This window comes from Colias philodice, chromosome 2 (assembly GCF_061535455.1).
Source record: "Colias philodice isolate Cphi_HAF_F1 chromosome 2, ilColPhil1 Martin Lab GWU primary, whole genome shotgun sequence".
In the NCBI taxonomy this organism is placed as follows: Eukaryota; Metazoa; Arthropoda; class Insecta; order Lepidoptera; family Pieridae; genus Colias; species Colias philodice.
Window position 1 is genome coordinate 3,923,605 of NC_143087.1, and position 22,641 is coordinate 3,946,245.

At 32.3% G+C, this 22,641-nt stretch overlaps 1 protein-coding gene and 1 long non-coding RNA gene across 2 annotated transcripts in view; one reads left to right on the forward strand and one right to left on the reverse strand.

Annotated features, from left to right (window-relative positions):
• Positions 1–2,231: 2,231 nt before the first annotated feature.
• Positions 2,232–22,641, reverse strand: part of LOC149490292 (uncharacterized) — a 42,105-nt gene continuing 21,695 nt past the window's right edge. The window contains exons 3-6 of the mRNA XM_089702791.1: positions 5,780–5,894; positions 5,392–5,549; positions 5,129–5,277; positions 2,232–5,052 (exon numbers count right to left, since the gene is read on the reverse strand). Coding sequence (XP_089558917.1) covers positions 3,322–5,052; positions 5,129–5,277; positions 5,392–5,549; positions 5,780–5,894 — 2,153 coding nt within the window. The 3' untranslated portion in view covers positions 2,232–3,321. The remainder of the gene's footprint in view (positions 5,053–5,128; positions 5,278–5,391; positions 5,550–5,779; positions 5,895–22,641) is intronic.
• Positions 13,572–22,641, forward strand: part of LOC149490293 (uncharacterized) — an 84,828-nt gene continuing 75,758 nt past the window's right edge. Inside the window, exon 1 of the long non-coding RNA XR_016316547.1 lies at positions 13,572–13,754. This is a non-coding gene — a long non-coding RNA (uncharacterized LOC149490293). The remainder of the gene's footprint in view (positions 13,755–22,641) is intronic.

A 22,641-nucleotide genomic window follows, 5' to 3' on the forward strand; every position in this document is an offset into this window, starting at 1 on the left:
GTACAGCATTATAAGATGGTTGTAATAAAAAGTAAAAGAGAGACTCGTTAAACTTAGATATTATGCTTCACTAAATTCACTGAAATATACTTAATTAAAATGTCCCATTATCAAATGAGAATGTTAGTAGGTATCCTTCCTATACTTACCTATCCAATTCCTACATTCAATAAGACAGTTTTTGGAGTGATTTCTCTCACAACTTTTTAACAAGCGCTAGAGCCTACAACAACAATGATACAGCTTTGCCATGAGATAAAGTTTCATTAACATGATTGAGTCAAACGCAGTGCGATGGATCCACCAATCACAGTGAATAATGGATGAGACACAACCCGTGTGACCTCTGTCCTAATTTTCGTTGTCAATTTCTTACGATACTTTGGTTTTTGAGTCTTCATTTATAAACACATATCTTAAAATTGCCAAAAAATCTATAAATTATTCGGTCTATTTTTGATTACATATAATAAGGAGAGAATGTATCAGCATGGTAGGTAAACTAAAAACACACATCAAACGTACTAAAGGTGTAAAACGACAGAAGGAAGGATCAGATGATTTACGACGTGAGTCACTAGATATGTAAACAATAATGCGACGATACACGAGGTTCCATAACTTTTGTAATTATGTCCCGTGATGCGAACAAAAACGGTCGTTTCATTGAAAATGGGCAATACGATAGCAAACAGCAGTATAAATTGCTCTTCGTTTTGTTTTAAGTGTTATGATCTTGGTTCGTCATTAAATATTATAAATTTCAATGAAATACGATAAGAGGTAAAAATATAACCGCTAGAAATAAGAATAATGAAGTGATTACTTTTATTTCGTTAACTTTATTAATACAAAATCAATCATTTTAAAGTTTTTAGTATTACGGCAATTGGCATCCATACGTTTTATCTATGTAAATTAAGGTTCCTCACGTTAATAGCTATAACTTCAATAATATGGCAAATTAAATTGAAAAGTACCACACTAAGTAAACAAAAAGTTGAGGTTTTCCAGAAACTTGTACAAGTCGAAGCTGAAGCGTTTGGCAAATATTGATTGTGTGGAGTGTTGAGAAAACTTACGAGAATACTATTCTATTGTAATTTATTTGTTGTTAACTACTAAATTTGAATTTATTGAAAAAAAAAATGGTTGAAAACCTACCAGCTGAATATAATTAAATGCTTTATATTTTGCCTAATAATATAATTTGAAGTCTCTCATCACTTCACGGTATTCGAAGCAATTGAAGTACTCTCTGTCATAAAGTAAGTAATCAGCCTTGTATAGCTGGCTATGTTTTTAACTTATACCATTACATCAAGACGGCGGTAAGGACCTAATTGTGAAATAAATTTATACTTAAATTGTGTACGACAATAACTCTGTTCAAAATGTCTGTTTATAATAGTTAACAGATTTCGATGAATTTTGTTATAAAGAATGGCGCAGGGCGCAGGATGGCGTAAGTTCTGCCTGATAAGCTTCTTAAAAAGTTTTGAATTGTTTGTAATTAATTTATGTATCTAATAATATGACTATTTTGGTAATGTTCAAAGGGTATAACGTCTTTATCCGATATAGAGGAAACGTGATATATACTATAGAAACTTGAACGACAAAGAACCCTTGTTCATAATAAGTCACTCATTCCTTTGGCTCCCGCAGTAGTGTGAAATGACTCTTACCTTCGAGTGAAATGCGAACGCCTGAAGAGTTTTGTGTAGCGCTCTTGCATCTGTCTCACCTAGTGTTTTTGTGCATTCTCTTGAACTCACGGCGTATCAGCTAGTTTCATTGGCTCAGATATATCGTAACTAATTGAGTTTTTATGGATCTTTAAGACTCAAATATTGCAAATATCTTTAGGTTACGTTATTACCGGCTTTATCTAGCGTAGTACCTTTTAATAGTGTTTTGGTATGTTTGCATTTATTTTTAGTTAATAAACTCCGCAAATACTAAAAGAATACAATATATTCGTCGCTCCAATAATAGAATCTATTCAGAGTCATTAACTACTAAACGAAAATCAGGTTATCGGTACATATGATACGATCTCTGTCATCCCAAAATTAAATGACCTACAAAATTTTAGTAGGAAAGGTTTCGCAAAATACGTATGGACTAAATATAAGTCGATTAGCTTTGTTCATATCAGTGGTTAACTACATAATATAGAAAATTTAGTTTATTTCATCATTTTTGGTTACTAAAATAAAACACCAATATTATATTTAATATTTATTTATAAAATCCATACCTACTACATTGTGATAAATTATAAAATTCTCGTTTTCTGTAAAACAGCCATTTTCCCCAGCATCTTGAGTTGATATATCTAACCTCTTTCATCTTAAATGAGATTAATTTAAACGAACATCGTTCGAGGAGGGTAATTAATCTCGGAACAATATTTCAAAGGAATGCGATAAAGTGATGAATATAAATAAAATGTATCAAATACGATATTTTTAAATTAACGAATATAATTAAAATTAATTAATCTTAAACTATAATGATATGATTAGCATGTTTTCGAACTGTGTCTGATAAGTATCTCTTTATTTTGGCAATGATTTTACAGTAATGCTACTTTCTAAGTGACTAGATCTAAAATAATGTAACATAGCTTTGCTATACTCCGAAATACACGAATTGACTAGGTTGCCATTTGACATTTTAAAATACGTGAACACTAATCGATATATTATATGAGTGTAATGAACGATTAAATTTCTTCGTGAAAGTAAGGTCCATGCCCCAGTAGCGAGTATTAACATTATTTAAGTAAAAAGAGTATAAATTTATTTTATTACAATGTATATTTTATTTTATGAGCATCACAAAATAACGTAAGTATATAAAGCAACACGCGCTTTTACTATAAATCTTACAAACTATAAAATCTTTGTGCCAACCAAAATCTTTTTCGACCTCAAATCGATTTGACAAGAATCACTTTAAAACATTTATTAACCGACTTCATTTAAAATATATCATCTAATGTGGGTAGAAAGAACACTAGAAACTCTAGAGAAGTAATTTACGCTAACGCTCGCTAGTGGGATTGACAGTCAGCTTAAGGTGCGCTTAATAAATAATGTCTTAATGTAATGAATATGTAGTCTAATGAAATACCAATCACGATTAAGGGATCATCATGTAATTCTGCTAAGTGCACTGTGCGATCACAATATGTAACTGTGTCTTAAATCTAATACTATGCTGAAATTGTGTATCGTCTTCTCAGTCCTTTAATATCTAAGAGTAGAATTCCTTGGCAGTCAAAATACAGATTTATAGACTAGTGTTTCGAACCTAACCTAATATGCGAAAAGGGTTGAATTTTTTAGCGTGATTCTGAGAATTTTGTGGTCTCCGGCCCCTCATAGGTTTGTGGATTGGTTCAACCGCACCAGATAGCAACGGTGATTGGAAATCGTCAATTTCTTCTTCTCTTAAATTATCATCACTATGTTGGATATCAATGTCTGATGTGTCAGAAATTATTGTTGGCACTGTCTTATCATTATCGTTGATGTCAGCGCCAGTTGTTTTTTCAGAATTGTTAAAAACATGGGTATCTGATATCAATTGAACAGAGGCAGTAAAATTATGCGAATTATCATCTGAATTGGTAGGGGTATCAGATGTATTAATTAATGATGTCATAGAAATATCACTGTGCTCTGTAAACTCGGATGTATATCTATTTATTTCAGTTACGGTTGAATCGGAATCAACTGACAAATTGGGATGTCTATTTTTGAGTGGCTCCAAAGTTGGTTTTGATTCTTCGACTTTACTTATATTGTCTCTAAAGATGGGCATCTTTGTGGAAACTTCCATAACCTGAACGTTAGTTGAGTTGTTATTATGTTCTATGTTAAAAGTAATATTGATAATTTCATCATGTAAGACATAAACATTTGGTGATGTCGCATTTTGTTGGTATTTTGTAGAATTTTTAATTGTGTTAGTCGCAGGTATGTTAATTGTTTCATTATAAATACTTTTATCTTCTACAACTTGTTTTCTAAAATCATTAGGTTCTCTAATAATCACGGTCAGCTCTATAGAGGATTCATCTCTTTCATTGTCATCAGTGAGTATTTGTGTTTCATTTTGAATAGTTTGTTCCCGATTTTCACCTTGTTCTGTTGTATCTGATAATGAGATAGGAGTTTCTACAGTGGTGTAGGATGGTGCTAAAGATAATAAAGATTTATTTGAACTCCTTTTGACATTTATTATTGAAATTGATTTTCTTTTAGAATCATCGTATTTTGCATACTTTGAAGTATATTTTTTCGGCATTGCTTTTTTCGTGTAATCCTTATCGTTATTCTCGTTGTTACTTTTTAATTGCGTGACACTAATTAAAACACTGTTTGCTAATGTTGTCGGAGTTTCATTTGTCGTGTTGTCATTTTCTACATTTACCAAATTAGTCGTCATCGTCACTTGATTGCTTGGATGCATTATATCTTTATAATCATCGTGCTCTTGTGCAAGCTTTTCTTCAAAAGACATTGCAGTCATATCATTGCTTAATCTAGCTTTGGCCATTACTAGGGGTGGGACGAAATGATCAGTAGGTTGATTAAATATCATTTCCAAATTACCAAGCCGAGCAAGTTCATCGTGTAATAGCTTATGTTGAATGTGGCGTTCATCCTCTAACTTATCCGCATACTCGTTACTTGCAATGTCATCTTTGAAAATTATACTGGGAATATTATTATTTAGATTGTTATTTTCCACAGGGTTAATATTTTCATTTCTAGTGGTTGGTTCATATTGTCTGGTCATAAATTGATTGCGCTCTTCTAAAATATAATTATGAACAGGAGTAGATTTTATAAAACTAGCCTGTTCTATATCTCCACGTCCGGTTGTAATAGCCTCCTCAGTCATAACATCATTATCTTGGTCAATGGAAACGTCAGTAGTAACTTGCCAATCCGAATTGGTAAAATGTATATTTAGTGTAGATGAAGCTTGTTCTTCTTCAGTACACGATAAATCTTTCAACAAATCTTCACGTTTCTGAAAGAAAGTGTGATTTTAGTTTATAAGTTATAGATTAAATATTTTTTTTATTTAAAATGAATTTGATACGAACCACATTGCCCGTGCATTGAACGCGTTTCACACCAGCTAAACCACAGTCAGTTGTAAGTTGAACGGCTGCATTCTCCGGAAGGTACAAGACAGTAAGAGCTGGCAATGCTTTTACCATACAGCCCTCGTTGCCAAGCGCCCATTGAGGAACTATAAAGGAATGCTATTTAAATCAATCGCTTTCTCATATCACAAATATAAATTTTAAATAGAAAATTAACAAGAGTATAGAATAGTGTATAAGAGTTCTCATCAATAATTTACCCGGCAGTTCGCAGATAAAGGAGGCAACAGAAGGTCCACCGCATGCTCGAGCATCCCATCTATAGTCCGCTGCGGGATCAGCAGCTGCACAAAGTGGTGCAGTTCGCGAGTCTGGAGCTGAACTCCAATACCCTTCACCACTTAAGCCTCTATAGTCACTAAAATGTAAGTATCCATATTAAGCAATTTTGAAATAATTACCTATGCAAAATGTTAACAATAAATATTTTTTTCAGAAAGCTATTTATGATTAAAAGCGGATGAATAAAGAAAGCTTCTTTTTGTTTTGATGTAGGAAACAATATTATTTTAACAGATCAGATGTCGTAGCATATGACTCTTTCTAATATGTGTAGGTTTAGTTTGTATGAATTAATAATTTTCTTACGTCCATGTGAAATCCCCATCTGGGTTGCTTCTAATGAGTCCAACCCAAACTGCACTGGATATATCTAACTCTTTTAGGTATGCTCGAACAGCGTCATATTGTGCCGTAGTGTCCACTGCAACAAAGTAATATGAATTAAATGAGAATGATTGCATTAAAATCGTATAATTATATGGATTAATTAGCTATAAGAAACAGAAAGACTAACAAATGCTTTCATACTAGTCCGTTTGTTATACTTAGTTACTTGTCAATGTTTTTTTTTCAACTCTCAATATAAAAAAAACGAATACTTAATTTTTAGTATTTACGTCTATGAATATAAAAAAAACTCATGGACAGAAAAAATGTTATAGTCAATTTTTGCATATTTTGTTGTTTCAATGTCTCGTCTGAAGCCTCTTATAATTATTTTCAACTGTTTTTAATAAAAAGCCCTTCTTATTACATGACCCATAAAAACTTCAATTTATAGCTAATACCAGTATAGGAACCTATAACCGTAAATATCACTTTTTGAATTTCGTTCTTGAGTGTTACCCGTAGTATCTTTTGAAATACAGTTATAACGAAAATTGGAGTGAATTCATAAACCTTTCGTGAATAAATAATCATTTTAATGGAACGCTTAGCTTCGCAATAAAGTTGGTATCTCTGTCAGCAGATTTATAGCGCCCTGCCAAACTCGGTGAAGGAAAAATTGTTGGAATTTCGTTCGCAATTTCCTTATATACGCTGAATGAAACCAATCGGAAAAACATACACCGTATTACGCGTTCTAATAAGAGTTTTGTTCAAATTATTCATGGTTATTCTAAAGTTCTCGTCTCTTAAAATGTCATTATTCATAATTTGAATTTTCACTGCCGTCTTGTGAAGTTTATCTCATTTTTCTTAGTAACGATCGATCATCATCTATTTTATGGTATCTTGCCAATTCTTCGCTTATAGAAGACTTCAAAGAAGCCATTTATCATTGTTGATTGGCAGCATATTTTACAATATTTGAATATGTTCAAATAGGGTACATTTTTGTTGAAAATTAATGCATTGTCGTATAGTTTACATTTTATATGAAACTAGAAGTACGCTGAAGGTTTCTATTCATCTTTGATATTGTACGTAGCCTTTGAGAATAAAGGCTTTACCTCCAACAATGTGAATACAATCGAAGTGATTGACAGCAGCATTCGAGCACCAAATTACAACGGGAACTACGATGTTCGAGGATCTTTCGAGTAGGAAATTTGCATTAACGCTGAGTGACGTCAAGTCTACAAGCTAGCTATAAATTTAACGTTCGTTTATTATCGTCAGTTTATTCTTAGATAAGAAAAAATTGGTTATTGTATGTATGTATATTTTATGGTGATCGAATTATAAATACAGTGGCATTCGCGTAGATGTTTATAATAATTGCTAGGTTGTAATAATTTGGATATCAACTAAAATAAAAAGTTTTGGTGTTTATTTGTGAAGGTTCTGCTAGGACATACTTCAGTCTTCACCAAAATTATTATTCGATGCCAGTTTGTGCTTATTTACACAATTAATATAGATAAATAAGTATTTTAAGATAAATTTAAAGTTCGTAGTTAAAACAACAACCATATTTGTTCAAAATCCATACTAATATTATAAATGCGAAAGTAACTCTGTCTGTCTGTCTGTTACTCAATCACGCCTTAACTACTGAACCAATTTGCATGAAATTTGGTATAGAGATATTTTGATACCCGAGAAAGGACATAGGCTACTTTTTACCCCGGGACATAGGATAGGTTTTATCTCGGAAATCCCACGGGAACGGGAACTATGGGTTATAGGTTTTTCTTTGACTGCGCGGGCGAAGCCGCGGGTGGAAAGCTAGTATCTTTATAAAGATCTAGTATCATTGAACCTACAGACTTGGTTGGTACTTCTAAATTTTGTAAAAGCTTGTTGTGTTTTCTCTGTGTACGTTGAGATTTTTCAATGAAGCATAAAGTTTTAAATGGCGAGTTTATTTAAAATTTCATAAAATCGTTCAACATGGCATTTTTATTAAAATATAATATTGCAATATAATATACAGTTCAGTATGCTTTGTATAGCAAAATTTAAAGCTTTGCTAAAGCTTTAAATTTCGTATTGAATATTTCGTTGGTTTTACTCGACTTAATTATTTATCTTTGAATTAAAATTACTACTATAGCCATTCATTAAATTAAAATAAGATATAGAAAAGCGCGAATGAAAGAAAACCCGATAAACCCTTTCAGGCCATAACAAAAGAAGATTAAGTGCTGCTGTAATAACATAATATAGTGGCATTATCTACGAGCCAGTTTTTACTAAAACGTCATTTATCATCCCGTCACAGGGTTATTTCTTCACATTTTATGTAAAGGAAAATTGTATTATACGAATAGACTGTTCCTCTATTCTTCGAAAGCAATGATAATTAATTTAATAATCGTTCAATGGAATAAATTCAAGTTAATACCGCCGATAAATGAAAATGGAAACATTCGTTTATATAACTCTGACATTTTATCATAATATAACGTTGTTCTACAGAAAAGAGCGTTTATTCTTACAAACATTTCCTTTTATTTTATTTAACAGTTCTTTATACCTTTCATGGACGTGTCTAGGTTCTACAGACCTGGCAGTGCGCCAGACAACTCGCGACTCCCAGCGGGACTCTCGACGGGCGAAACTTCGAAACGACGCCAAGTCAATATTTGTGAGGCTGTTTAACTGCCCGCCACACATCTACGGGCGACATTTATTACCCGGATACACACTCATGCAAGTGATAATTGCTTTGTGACCATAAACTTTCAAATTTCAATGCGGCAACTGTGCTACGCAATTATAAATTCATGTGGATAACTTCGATAATAGATGGAAATATTGGTTCACTTCCTTTTGAGCTTTTGGTAGTTTATTTTATTATAACAAACGTTTACATTTGATTGACTAATAGAGTGAGAGTTCCTCAATATAATGTTATAAAATCCGCTTATAAAATCAATGGCAGAATAACATTTTTCAATGTTTTATTCCCCGAATATAAGATGATATGTGAATCAAATATATTTTGCCAAATTAACCTTTAATAGAAATTTGAAATGTTCAAATCGAAAATCGAGTTACCTTTATCAAAAATGTGTTATGATGTTCAAATGGAGCGAAAATAGAACACTATTTAAAGACCAGGTCTGCGCAGAAATTCCTCTGAGTATTACGAAGTTAGCGAAATACAAAATCAAGAAAATTTATATTAAATCGTGATGCGGGGAAGTCATCCGCAGTTTAGTCCCGGGAGACGTCAACATTTTGTACCAGATTTGCGCAGGTGTTCTTGGCTGTCGCGGAAGAATTCCAACAAATACCCGCGGCCCCATCATTAAAGCGGCTCGACGGAACACAGTGGGGTTTTAGTCGGTAAGAATCCGACATAACCCACGGCTCCTTCCCCGGGGGCCGTGGGTATCTTTGGAAGATTTCCCCACTATAAAAAAAAAAAAGGTGTTCTTGGCTGGAATATTCCAATTTGAAATACTTCATTAATATTTTAAGCTAAAACATGAAATGTTATCGTTATTTAATTTTGAATGGTTACAGAATTATAGTATTAAAGTCCAGAGGTGCGATAGTTATGTTCATATTTTCAATTATCGATGATAAAGTTTTATTCTCAGTAGTCATTTGTAGATCAGTAGGTATTCGTAAAATGTTTTTATAGCCATTAGAGTAGCTAAAAATATTTACATATAAAGTTGTTTTTGTTACCAATTATTTCTTCTAAAACGTGAGCATCTCCACGTAAACATTAATTATCTTTTCACCATGTAGGTACGTTCAAATATAAGTTTTCAACTTGCAAAAGAGTTCATATATCCTAACAAAAGGATTTCATAATAAGATCGTTGAACTCATTTTAATTTTAAAAGCGTAGCCAACTAATTTAAGAAGCGAGTCCCTGCATTATCTGACAAGGGTGGCATGAATAGGCTTTGTGCTATGCGACGTGAGAGCTGTGAAATAACGAGTAAATCGATGCATCGGTACCTATGGGCTAAATTCTGTGTAAACTTATTGAATGTGGAATGGACTTTGAACGTGTCAACAGTGTAGATCACCTATAATTATGGCGGCAAATTTTATGTACGATATGTGCTATATACAATGACTATTAGTAGTTATATCAAGAGATTTGTCATGAATATTGTAGACGTGAATCTTCTTCTGACTGTTGTTATTCTTTCACGCCGAAGGCTCAGATGATCTGCATTAATTTTCGATAATCGTCATTTATCGCAGTACTATTCCAGAACGACCAAAAGTGTCGCGCGAAAGCATTTTTAATTTATAATTCAATTTATGGGAACTGTTCTTCTACTTTTATCCAGTTTCATTATTACCATAATAAAACTTCTTAAAGATTTTCTCAAAGTTCTTTAATTAAACCTCGCAACGTAGAATAGTTAAGTTACTTGCAGAAGCATACCTATTAAAAGATTCATTTTATACCTCAAATTATTTTAGAGGCAACAATAGAATTCGAGTCTGTTAAAATAATATTACCTCACATAAATTTATCTTCGCAATTTTCTTTACATAGCCATCAAGTTACAGCATCATGACATTTTACTACGAGGAGTGTTCGAACAATATTACGAATTGGAAATTCAGAATAGTCTCCCACTGATAGAAGTCAGTTCTTGTTAATTGAATATCCTCGGAAATGTTGCTCTTTGCTAGTTACAGAAAGCTCGAGGCAGCTGAGGTCAAATTGGCTATAGCGTTCCGGTTGCTCTCAGATATTGGCTTTGATTAATTAGTAATTTGAGCGATTCCATTGTAATAAAGGATTCATCGTTTTGAACGGCCTTGGTTACTAGGCTATATTGTCCTCGAGGATAGGCTCTGTCAATAGTTGCCTTCTACAAGTATAATAGTCGTCTTACAACGATAAAATATCGATAAAATATCGATTTATGAGAATGTAATAGAAAATAATTAGTATATAAATATCGGTTGTATCCTATTGATTGTACTTTATATTTATGTCTAAATTGTTTGGAATTTATGTATTGTTCCTAAATAAATGGTTTTTATTAGTATTTTTATTTATTTCTACAAAATTGATTAACTAAACACAAAATTGTTTCAAACATGCGAATACAAAAAATGTATCCATATTAAACAAAGCTTTTGAAGAAATTACTTAATTTGATCTGAATCGGAATTTTTTAAGTGGGTTATCAAGGCCAAATACGAAACTAAGCTTAAAAATATTTTCGGATAAGATAAAGAAGGTAGCCATAGTGACTCATTATTATTTTTAAATCATTCTTGAGTGGAAATTTAAGTGTTTTTGAAATATATTTGAAATAAAAATCGAAATGAAATTGTAATTAACAAAATTCTGTGATTTTAATGTATGGTTTAAGTATTTTTAATTTATTGAAACATTTAAATATTTGTATGTTCAAAAACAAAAGAATACTATATGTTCACGGAATAATATTTCGACAAGTGAATGTAGCTGACGTTTATCGCGACAGAGACGTTGGAAAAGCTTTTATTATAGCATAATATTAATGTAATGTATGTTACTTTGGAAGTTATGAGTAATATAAATGGCTTCTGTGTCGTACCAATTTTGATGTTAATTAATCGTTAGTATTAGATATGTCGATTGCATGTGTAAATCCATTCACATGGAATAAACGAAGAGACGTAGCGTTGGTACAAATGCACGTATAACTTTTGCGAACAAAAAGTCAACTTCCAATGACACTATACGCTAGTCGTCGCTAACTAGAGGGTTTAAAAGTTGTGCGGCTTTTGCCCGCAACCCACCGCTTGAACGTAAAATTATATTTCAAAATAATACTATTCTTTACCCTCTCAATATCGAATATTCCACACACACTATATTCACTTCAATGAATAATGATACACAGCCGCCAGGTTTGGTTTCTAAAAAAGTATATTTTTGTTTGACAATTCTTTGGTTCAGTTCTTTTTCAAACCGTTACTGTAGCTATATTCATATAATTTTTTATTACTTTGTGAATACCGAACCATGTACCTACCTTTATAGTTTAGAGATACTTGCGACAAGTTATTAACGAGATATTAATGAAAAATAAACAATGTTGTAAACTGGATAATAGAAGATTAACAACATGTAACCCAATTTGCGATAAGTCCAAGCCATCCCCCTTATCTTCCTTTTACATTATTAGTTAAGTATATTAGTTTGTTTAATCTAAAACAACACACCACCCTATAAGCAATGCAAATGAGTTCGGGCGGAATAATTCTTGCCATCGTATACATATTATCTTATATTTTACATCTATTTACGCTTATACTATCTTATTAAATAAATGAATCGACCTTATTCATATACAAAACATACGAGAGTAATAGGAAAATGAGGATCATGATGTTACGTAGACGCAATATAGCAATTTTTATGCTCTGTACACGTTTCAATTTGGCAGCTTCGCCTTAAATTCTGTGCTTTTGCTTCATTAGGCAGATAAAGGGCATTTGAAAACAGCGTTTGTCACAAAGATATAGAATAGATTCGGTTTGTGTACGCATGTCAGCAATTAAGGGGCATGTTGTTTGCATGCCCTGTCCGGTGTCAAGTGACGGCTCGGCGTGCGCTAGCCGGTTAACAAGCACTTATTACGTACCAATGAACATCGCGTAAACGGCTTGCGGCTTTAAATATTTTTTTCTTATTTTATTTTATTACCTATTTCATTTTAAATATTATAAAAAATTGTTAACTGCAGATTTTGTGGTTGTTCACACTGATAAAAATAAATTACCTAAAACTTGTAATATATATCCTACCACAATGTTAAAATTTAAAGAGATTTAATACATTTATGTATTATTATCCTACCGCATGGCTCACCACTTAATTTATAAATTGTATTTAAGTAATTTAGCGGCTATATACACATAACACCCTTAACTACTTGATTCAATATTTCATTAGATAAATATGAGCATAAATCAAATCTCTTTAATAGGTAGCACATAAGAATATCCCATATAATATGTAATATAAATTATTTAGATAAAACAGCAATTTCATTTAATCATTTATTGAAATCAGTAGGTATAGCATGAATAAAAGCTTGCTGTGTAATTTTAATTAGAACGTATGCTGTGCCCTTAATCATCCATCATTTTAAACCATACCACGATCTCATTTTTATTCCAACGATTTTACATAAAAGCAATCGGTCCATTAATGAATCCATCGGAAGGTTTTAATTTTTCAAACATTTTAATATTGGTAAAGCATACGTATTTCCAGTCATAGGTACGTGCTTCATAGGTATTGATAATTCGTGTCGACGCAATTCACATAAATATGCAGCTTTTATTAAATTTCCGTAATAAAACTCCAATCCTGGAAAATTTTAATTAATTGCACTTTTTTGCATATATTTTAATCACGATTGTTTGCGAGGAGAATTTATTTTAATCGTTCTGATTTATGACATCATCTTCTTCTTGTCTTTTTATATATAAAATTCTCGTGTCACAATGTTAGTCTGCATACTCCTCCGAAACGGGTGGACCGATTCTCATGAAATTTTCTGTGCATATCGGGTAAGTCTGAGAATCGGCCAACATCTATTTTTCATATGTACCACGGGCGAATTGCACATTTGGTTAATCTTATAATATAGAGTAACATATTTTTATAAATCACAACAATTTCTAGAATATTGTCAAGCCCACATTGTAATTGATGCACACATTAAGAGCTAGCGCGCACGAGCAACTTTGTCTCCGCAACTATTTTGTCTCTCCCATCAATTTGTATGGGGAGTTGCGTCGCTACGTGCGCGCACTTTCATACTAGCCCATAGGTGGGAGAGACAAAATAGTTGCGAAGACAAAATAGTTGCGGAGACAAAGTTGCTCGTGCGCGCACTGTCTTATAGTTACTTTCCTACGTATTCAACGAGAAACAGCGATCACTTGCCAAGGCCGCAATTTTACGCAAATTCTTCTTTAACGCACCACTGCGACTGCTTGCAATAAAAGCTAATCTATTACGCGTAAAGGTAATGTTATTCCGGCGTCGCATTATACGAATGTTTTATTTTATTACTTTACTTAGCAAACAGAGCGTACCGCGCGTGATGGATGACTCGCTAATAAAACACGCCTAACCTGGCTACACTACATGTGGGTCACCGTTCAGGATTTATGGACGAATTTTCTCTGGTCTTTGTATCTACGGATCTAACTATATAGCTATCAACGGCTTATCTGAAATGAAATCTTAAGGAACCCATACCAAAATGTGTCCTTGCTTTGTGTTGAAACAAAAACGTACCCGTTGTAGATATTTTGCAACGCAATTTGACGTTGTCTAGCAATGTATTTGTTAAAAAAAAAAAAGTGTGTGCGTGTAACCTTTACGCGCGATTGAAGTAAAACTTCTTTGGCGTTGACGACATATATCACTGAAATGATTAAATATTAACTTAAATAAATAAATATTATATTATAATTTAATTATATTTATTATTCATGTGCTTTACAAAGATTATTTAAATGTTATATTAATATTATTCATTCGAAACAGGTAATTGAATGTCATAATAATTTCTTACGTACGAAATTATAGGTTTGTGGTAACTATAATGTGAAACATAAATTTTACTCTCTAAATTTGCTACTTTTCTTGAAAATACAGCATCTATCGTTGTACCGAAACGCGTTGTTGAATGAAGTCGAGAAGTATTCATAGATAAATCAAATTTTTCTTCTAAAAAATCAATTAACGGCTGAGATTCCTGAGAGCGAAAATTAACATTAAAATCTCCAGTTAGAATCATCGGTAATTCATGATAACTATTTAAAAGTCGAGAACCTTCAATTGTGAAGTGAAGTAATTGCTGATGAATAAAGGAGGATGGCCACATATGACCTGAATGCGAACATTAATCATCGGTGGATCAAAAAATAGTAATTTATGCGTGCTTTTACTAACGGGGTCTAACTTATTTTTTTCGGGCCGGGAAAATGTTATGTATTATTAATAAATAAACTCAAATTCATAACATTGTTTGAACGCATCCAAACGTCTTTCATTTTTACCTGTAGTATATGTGTAGTATGCGTTTCGTTTTCACAGCGCAGCGGGAGTTAATTAGCGATTACGTTTAAAAAAATACTAGAATAATAATATATATTTCTTTGTTTTATTTCACCTATCATATTTAATAGCAAAAACAGTAAGAAAGATATAATTTATAGATTTAAAAAATATTTTTTGCCATAAATACATTTAATAATATACCTAAAATATGTAAAACGGAACGTATTTTTTACCGGCATAATAGACACTAGATGGACACTAGTCACAAAGGTTAGCTTAGATGACACATGACATGACTGACGCGTAGCTGAAAAACATGATTTTGTTTATTATTTGTGTTGTATTGGCTTATACTTATATCAATCAAATAAAAAACATAGGCTACGTCGTCCACCCTTAGAATTTAGTTACGGCTGTAGGTATAACTCTAAACCATATTCATTATATACGTAGCCATAACCTCAAAAATGGCAAATTATGTAAAAATTCTAAGCTCCACCACTTTCAAATAATATATTTGCAATGTGGGATTGCTAAGGGTGGTTAGGCGAACCATTTAAGCCCTATATTAATCATGGTCGCGACATTTCATAGTCAGGTCTTGGTATGTAGGTATGGGCAGTGGCCGATGTCCTTTATGATATTTGTCAGGCTAGTATTTGTAGAAATATAAATAACAACGATAATCACAGGTTGGTCATTCGTATTAACACATCGAACCAAGGCGATGTCACCAATTTGTGAAACCTCATCGGAAATTTGTGATAATATCGTTTGTGAAATATTTTGAATTGGTGTTACATTGTTCAGTGTATCTGTAGATGAATGATATACAGCTACTCCACCAGCAGTTGAGTTGGGTCGTTTGTATTGGGTAACGCAATAAAAATTTTCAATAAGAATTTGTTCGTCATTTTTCATCCAAGTTTCGGAAAATAACAGCAATGTGGACCTTTTTAATACTTTATCATTCAGATCAGAAACATGAGCACGTAAACTTTGGCAGTTGAAGGAAAATAGTGTAATGTTACTCTCATTTACAAGGTTATATAATTCTTCCTGTTGTGTTATTAGGCGAGAATTTGAAAGTCTTTCAAATTCACACTGTAAATCAACTATTCCCCCTGGACGCTTTCTTCCATGATAAAATTTGTTGTCATCGGTGTTTGAGACAATGAACAATCCATTTATATCAGTTACTCGTGATAATGCTACATATAACAGCTGCTGACTGTGACTTTTATTGTATTCATAAACGATTTGATCAAAAGTACCACCTTGAGACTTATGTATTGTAAGCGCACAAGCAGATACTAATGGAAAGTGATTTCTCTTTGCAAATATTGTCTTATTTCTATTCATTGGTACAGATGACGATCTTCATAAAATTGGGACTGCTGTTCTACTAATGTTTAGAGTTTGAATATGATGGGCAGCTTTTTTCCTAATTTTCTCTCCTATCTTACCAGGAAACTCAAGCCATAAGCGTATGATGTTATCACTGTCATCACGTTCAATATACACTAACTTTCCAACACAACCGTTGGCTAAGCCATCAGATACATCAATATTGGTTGTAATAATGTAAAATTTGTTAAGAACTAATATGATTTCATAAGGCGATCCTCCTGTATCAATAACTGACATTTTATGAAATTGTTGGCGTACATATGCTTCTTGTTCAACTGAATGACAACCTATATACATATCTGTTGCTATGGATACTACTTTGTCTTCAGCAATATTTAAAATAGATTGATTATAATCCGCAACATGTTTATTTTTATTTTTAATTTACTTATTTTAAAAGTAATAAATAAACAAGTATATTTAGAGATTTTCAAAAAATTTTGCAATTTAAAATAATGTTTTTAAAACTGTTGAATTTTTCATTCACTTTGCTATTCACAATTGATCCGTTTGAAAATTTGAAAATAAATAATCCTAATTGATTATGATATTTGCCACTAGCTGGCGTATAAGTCAAGAAGCGTGTAGTATATGACATATACTTACAACCAATCAGAACTATTCTTTTTAAATGGCGGAAACTACACAGACTATAGTCAGCGTTACTTCCGTCAGAAAAAAAATCTGAGTTACTCCCTAGTCGCGCCTAAAGAAGTTTTACTTCAAAAATGTAGACTATATATAAATCGGGCTCTGGCCTCGCGTATAAGAATGCGAGCCTTTTCTCTCCAACAGGAACTAGGTTACACTGATTTTATTTATACGTTCCAGGCTAAACGATCGATTTTATTATGCACATGGTCACCCCTCGGGTATGCGTTTACCCTTTAGGGTGTGCCTTAAATAATATTGTTATATGTCAAACACGTCATAGCTAAGCCAAGGTTTTAATAAAAAATTACTTGCAGTGGTATCTCATAAACATAAATAGTTCAAACAAAAAAATAACTTAGAATTTCATTTTTTTATAAAATAAATATCTAGACAGTCATTCGAAAACATTTTCATATTATTTTGTCACCCACAAGAGTTTTATTGATTGACAAACTATCGGTAGTCCGCATGATCCCTTAGGTATTCACATGTAGAAAGTGGTCTGTTTATCATTTTAATTATAGTGTATGTGTCCAATATATGATAAGCTGTATGCCAAGATGTTATCTATATTTTAGATTACATTATATAATTTATTATTTTTCTCTAGCAACACTTGTTTCACAATAAAACGCACAAATGTAATTTTAGAGCAGGCTCCAAGGAGATGTTCGTTTGCAAAAAAAGCGGACCTAAATCTGACTTCTGATATATATTGTATAGGTCCCAGACATCCTATAGACAGATGTTGCCAACCAGTTTTGTGGTCCCCCTGCCCGCACCCCGGTAATTAAATATGGCATACAAAGAAAAAAATAAAAATTTCCCAAACATGCCGTGTGGGGTATCAAATGAAAGAACTTATTGAGTAGATCACGAATATATAGCATACTATATACATTTCTTACACTTTCTCTAAGATTTTTTAGAAAATTTACGAAAATGGTCCATTTTTGAGCTAACTTTAAACCACTATAGATTGAAAACTCATGAATATATTTTTTAAATTATTATTTTAAATAATTAACAATAGTCCATTGTTTATGATTCAATAGTTCGTAATATAATATAAGTGAGCTATGTGGTGGATTTGATGAAAATAACTATATACTATATGAACTTGAAAATATACTCGCCATCTTTGAATGCTCCCCCCACTCCCCCATGCAACTATTTCACTGTACGAAATATTGAATCGTAAACAATGGACTATTGTTAATTATTTAAAATAATAATTTAAAAAATATATTCATGAGTTTTCAATCTATAGTGGTTTAAAGTTAACTCAAAAATGGACCATTTTCGTAAATTTTCTAAGAAATCTTAGAGAAAGTGTAAGAAATGTATATAGTATGCTATATATTCGTGATCTACTCAATAAGCTCTTTCATTTGATACCCCACACGGCATGTTTTGGAAATTTTTATTTTTTTCTTTGTATGCCATATTTAATTACCGGGGTGCGGGCAGGGGGACCACAAAACTGGTTGGCAACATCTGTCTATAGGATGTCTGGGATCTATACAATATATATCAGAAGTCAGATTTAGGTCCGCGATTTTTGCAAACGAAACTCCACTGAGAGTCCGGTCTATTTTAGAAATATTCCTTTACCAATGTACTTAGGTATGACCTTACAAAACATATGTTACAATATATTGTATTTTAACAAGAGTAATGATGTTGCGTCATGAGTAAAATATAACATTTCTGAATGTTTGAAAACTGGATGTACCCGCAGCAATTAATCTCTCTCCTTATGCTCAGTACCTTATAACTTCGTTCTACAGACGTTTTCCATCTTACTTTAATTGATCTTTAAAATAATGACGCACCATTAAGGTAGGGCCCGATTCGTACCTTGAAATTAATGAACTGTAATAAGTCTGATGGCTGGCTCCACCCTGCGTCTTAGACGATGAATAATGACTCCATTAAGTCATGGTGCTCGTTTAATCGAGGACTTACAAATTTATATTCTTACAAAAGTTATTAGACCTCATTTTAGCACCATTAGTTACATTAAAACGAAAATAATGTACTTTATTTGTATAAGAACAATGGACTTAGTTACAAAGAATATCATATTCAATTCTACAAAATAGCTTGAATAATAGATACGCCATTTCATTAAATAAAGAAGCTCTTAAACCTGCGATTGAGAGTACGATATCTAAGAGCTTTTAAAGTGCGAAGAGAATTCAAACTGCTATGAGTGCTACACTTTTCGAATAAGCCGAGCGCGAAACTCAAATAAAATGCAACCAACAGTACATATAAGTGCCTATAATATATGACACCTTCGTTTAAATCGTGAAACCTATAATACTATCAAAATAATTTACTGGAATATATTTTTAGTTCAACGTAGAATAATTATTATTATCATGTTTCGTGTGTCAATAAATTTAATAACCATGAAATTATTTATGCAAATATGGTGTTTAATTCAAAATAATCAATAGGCACACCCACTCTATTCGGTAGTTGAGCGTATACGGTACATGTACATATATGAGGGTAATAAAACCACACCTCGTCTCGTGTGCTAAAAAACGAAATAGAGCATCCCTGTTTGTTCATGCATACGTAAACGTATGATTGGTTTCAGCTATATTATAAGCCACTTTTAAATAAAAATGTACTTTTTATATTAAGAAATAGTAATTGTAAACTTTTATTTGCTATTAAGGTTCGCAATTTTAACAATATTTTGGGTAAAGGCGTAAAATAAGTGTTCAAATATATTTTAAGGATAAACAGGCTTTTCGACCCTTGTTTGTATTACCACGATGATGGTTCAAAACCAGTTCTATTGAAAGTAACCTTGGTCTAATTTTTTGAAGAACGGGGCCATAGATTCATTAAGGACTATAAAAATTATACATAAGATATTCTAAGCCTTATACAAAATGAATTAGTGAAACTAATGGAAGCCCTACAGTCCATTTGTGAACCGGAAGGTGATATTTACGTACCTACTGCAACGAACGGGATGAATTCATTTACTAAAGAATATTAATAAAAGGTTTTCATATTCATCATCTCTTTATCTTCTTATATATAAAAATGAATCGCAAAATGTGTTGGTAAGCGCATAACTCGACAACGGCTGAACCGATTTCGATAATTCTTTTTTTATTATATTCCTTGAAGTACGAGGATGGTTCTTATGTAGAGAAAACGTAATTATTATGTACCACGGGCGAAGCCGGGGCGGACCGCTAGTTCTATATAAAATTGGCTTTCAATTGAAATATAGTGAAAAGTAATATGGGCTTTACATTTCCAAAGAAGCGTATTTTACACATAATAACGCGTGGTAGCTTTTCATAAAAACTAGCTTTAAAAATAACGTTTTCAGGCGCTTTTAAGCCTAATTGCTCTTGTTTCATTTTGCATTTTCTGTGGCACTCTTTTTAAATACTATTTTTGTACTAGACTAGGCCCTATTATATTTGAGCCTACTGTAATCTGTATAGTATAATCCATACTAATATTATAAATGCGAAAGTAACTCTGTCTGTCTGTCTGTTACTCAATCACGCCTAAACTACTGAACCAATTTGAATGAAATTTGGTATGGAGATATTTTGATACCCGAGAAAGGACATAGGCTACCTTTTATTCTGAAATATGTACCACGGGCGAAGCCGGGGCGGACCACTAGTAATTTATAAACATTTTATCAAATCATAACATATATATTCTTTAATATTCATTTACTTTTTTTTTACTTTAGAACACAATATTTCATCATCAATTAATTAACACATTAATGAAAATCACAAAACCTGTTTGTTTTGCATAATTATATAATGTTATATTTTACGTGCAGTATATTATTACAAAATTTGTAAACATAAATTTATTAAGTTGCGTATTTAGCGATAACTCATTAACACCGACAACAAAGTTATACAAGTACTTTAGATTTATGTAATTTTACCTTATCGATTTACATAAACGGATTAGAAGTTTGGGTCCGGATGGATTTAAATAATAAATGGGATGCGATTCAAAGTTGCTGGGTGCAAAACTTTATATAAAGGAACGCCGAGATGGGATCACGGTCATTTATTATCAACTTTCCTTACACTACCACTTGAAGAAAAGATCATTAATTTAGTTTCTATCACATAAAATCACAAATTTTTGAAATTAACTTTAATTGTTAATTCTTGTATCTGCAAAACTATATAACAATTACAATAAAATTTGTAATGAAAGTAATATAGAATATTAAAATGAACACGAATTTAAACATAATTTACAAATTGTCCAAGTCACTTCTACTTCATTATTAAACATTTAATATTGTATAAAATAATGAGAGCGTTAAAAAATAAGAAATTTAATTTCACTAAAAATTTCGTACGTAAAAAATTCTCAGGGGAGCTAATTAAGATTATATTAAACTTCGTGAACATAATAGATATTCAGAAAGTTTTATATCCATTCCTCTTTATCATAGAATGGATCCATGAACGTATTCTGGAAGATTTACTTTCATTGTTTAATATTTAATGAAGGTTGTTCGGGGAGCAGATAATTCGATTCATCAAGTTTCGTTTGTTAGGACTCGAGACGCTTCAATAATAAAGTTCGTTATTGGGCTCACTTATCGTGAACGAACGAAATATAGAATAGGGCTCCCTGGAGATTTGATCGGATAAGTAGGTATTCCATGAGAAAACCGTATACAGGTTACATTATCGATGATTAGGTACGTTCTCGTATTTATGGATCAGTCTCTGGTTGTATCCCTATAAACTACTAACAAGGTCTTTAGTATACCGCTATAATAGTTTTGATGAATCATCCCAAATTTTAGATAGGGTATAGCAACATCTTGAGTTCTTACATAACTGCTAATTCATTTAAGACCTTCAAATATTGATATTTAGATTAGAAAGATAGATTTAGAATATATTTTTAAAATCTGTATTTTTACTTTTCTCCAGCTGATGCGAAGATTTCTCTGTGAATTCTACAGATACAGATAGAGAATAATACTACCTATACTAGTAGGAATACCTACTCAGTTTTGAGACAAAAGCGAAATGATTAAAATGCCTTAAAAAAGGTAACAGAAATACCGCTTCCAATTATGAATAGCCCACTCACAAAAGTTGACCTGTTAACAAGCTTCATCTGTCCTGATTCAAAAGTTTCAGTCTACACTCACACATGCAACCAGCTGCATCACATCCACAGCTGGCCGTATCTTTATCAGAAGACTGCACTCGTACGTGCCTCTGGCCAACGACACTTTGCGAGTCTTTTACCCTCAGTAACAAGCGTTTTGAGACACCTGCAATCAACACTATTGTTCTTGCTTACTTTGTGCATTCTAAAGCTGAGGAAGTCGGAATATAATAAATGTCTAAGAACCAGACTAGATTCTGGAGTCCAGTTAGTAAGTCCCAACTACTAAGTTAATAAGTCCATATAGATATTACTTAAAACAATTTGAATTAATGAGCCAGAAATCAGCATTGACTATTGTTAGTAATTCAGCTTATTAACTGATTGCTTAAACGCATACGGTAATGAACACATTTAAATCTGCATTTCGAATCATCAAATTAATTGAATTTTGCTAGCGAAGAGATAATAGTTGCAATTCGCAATCCAAAGGAAAATCAGTCTCCAA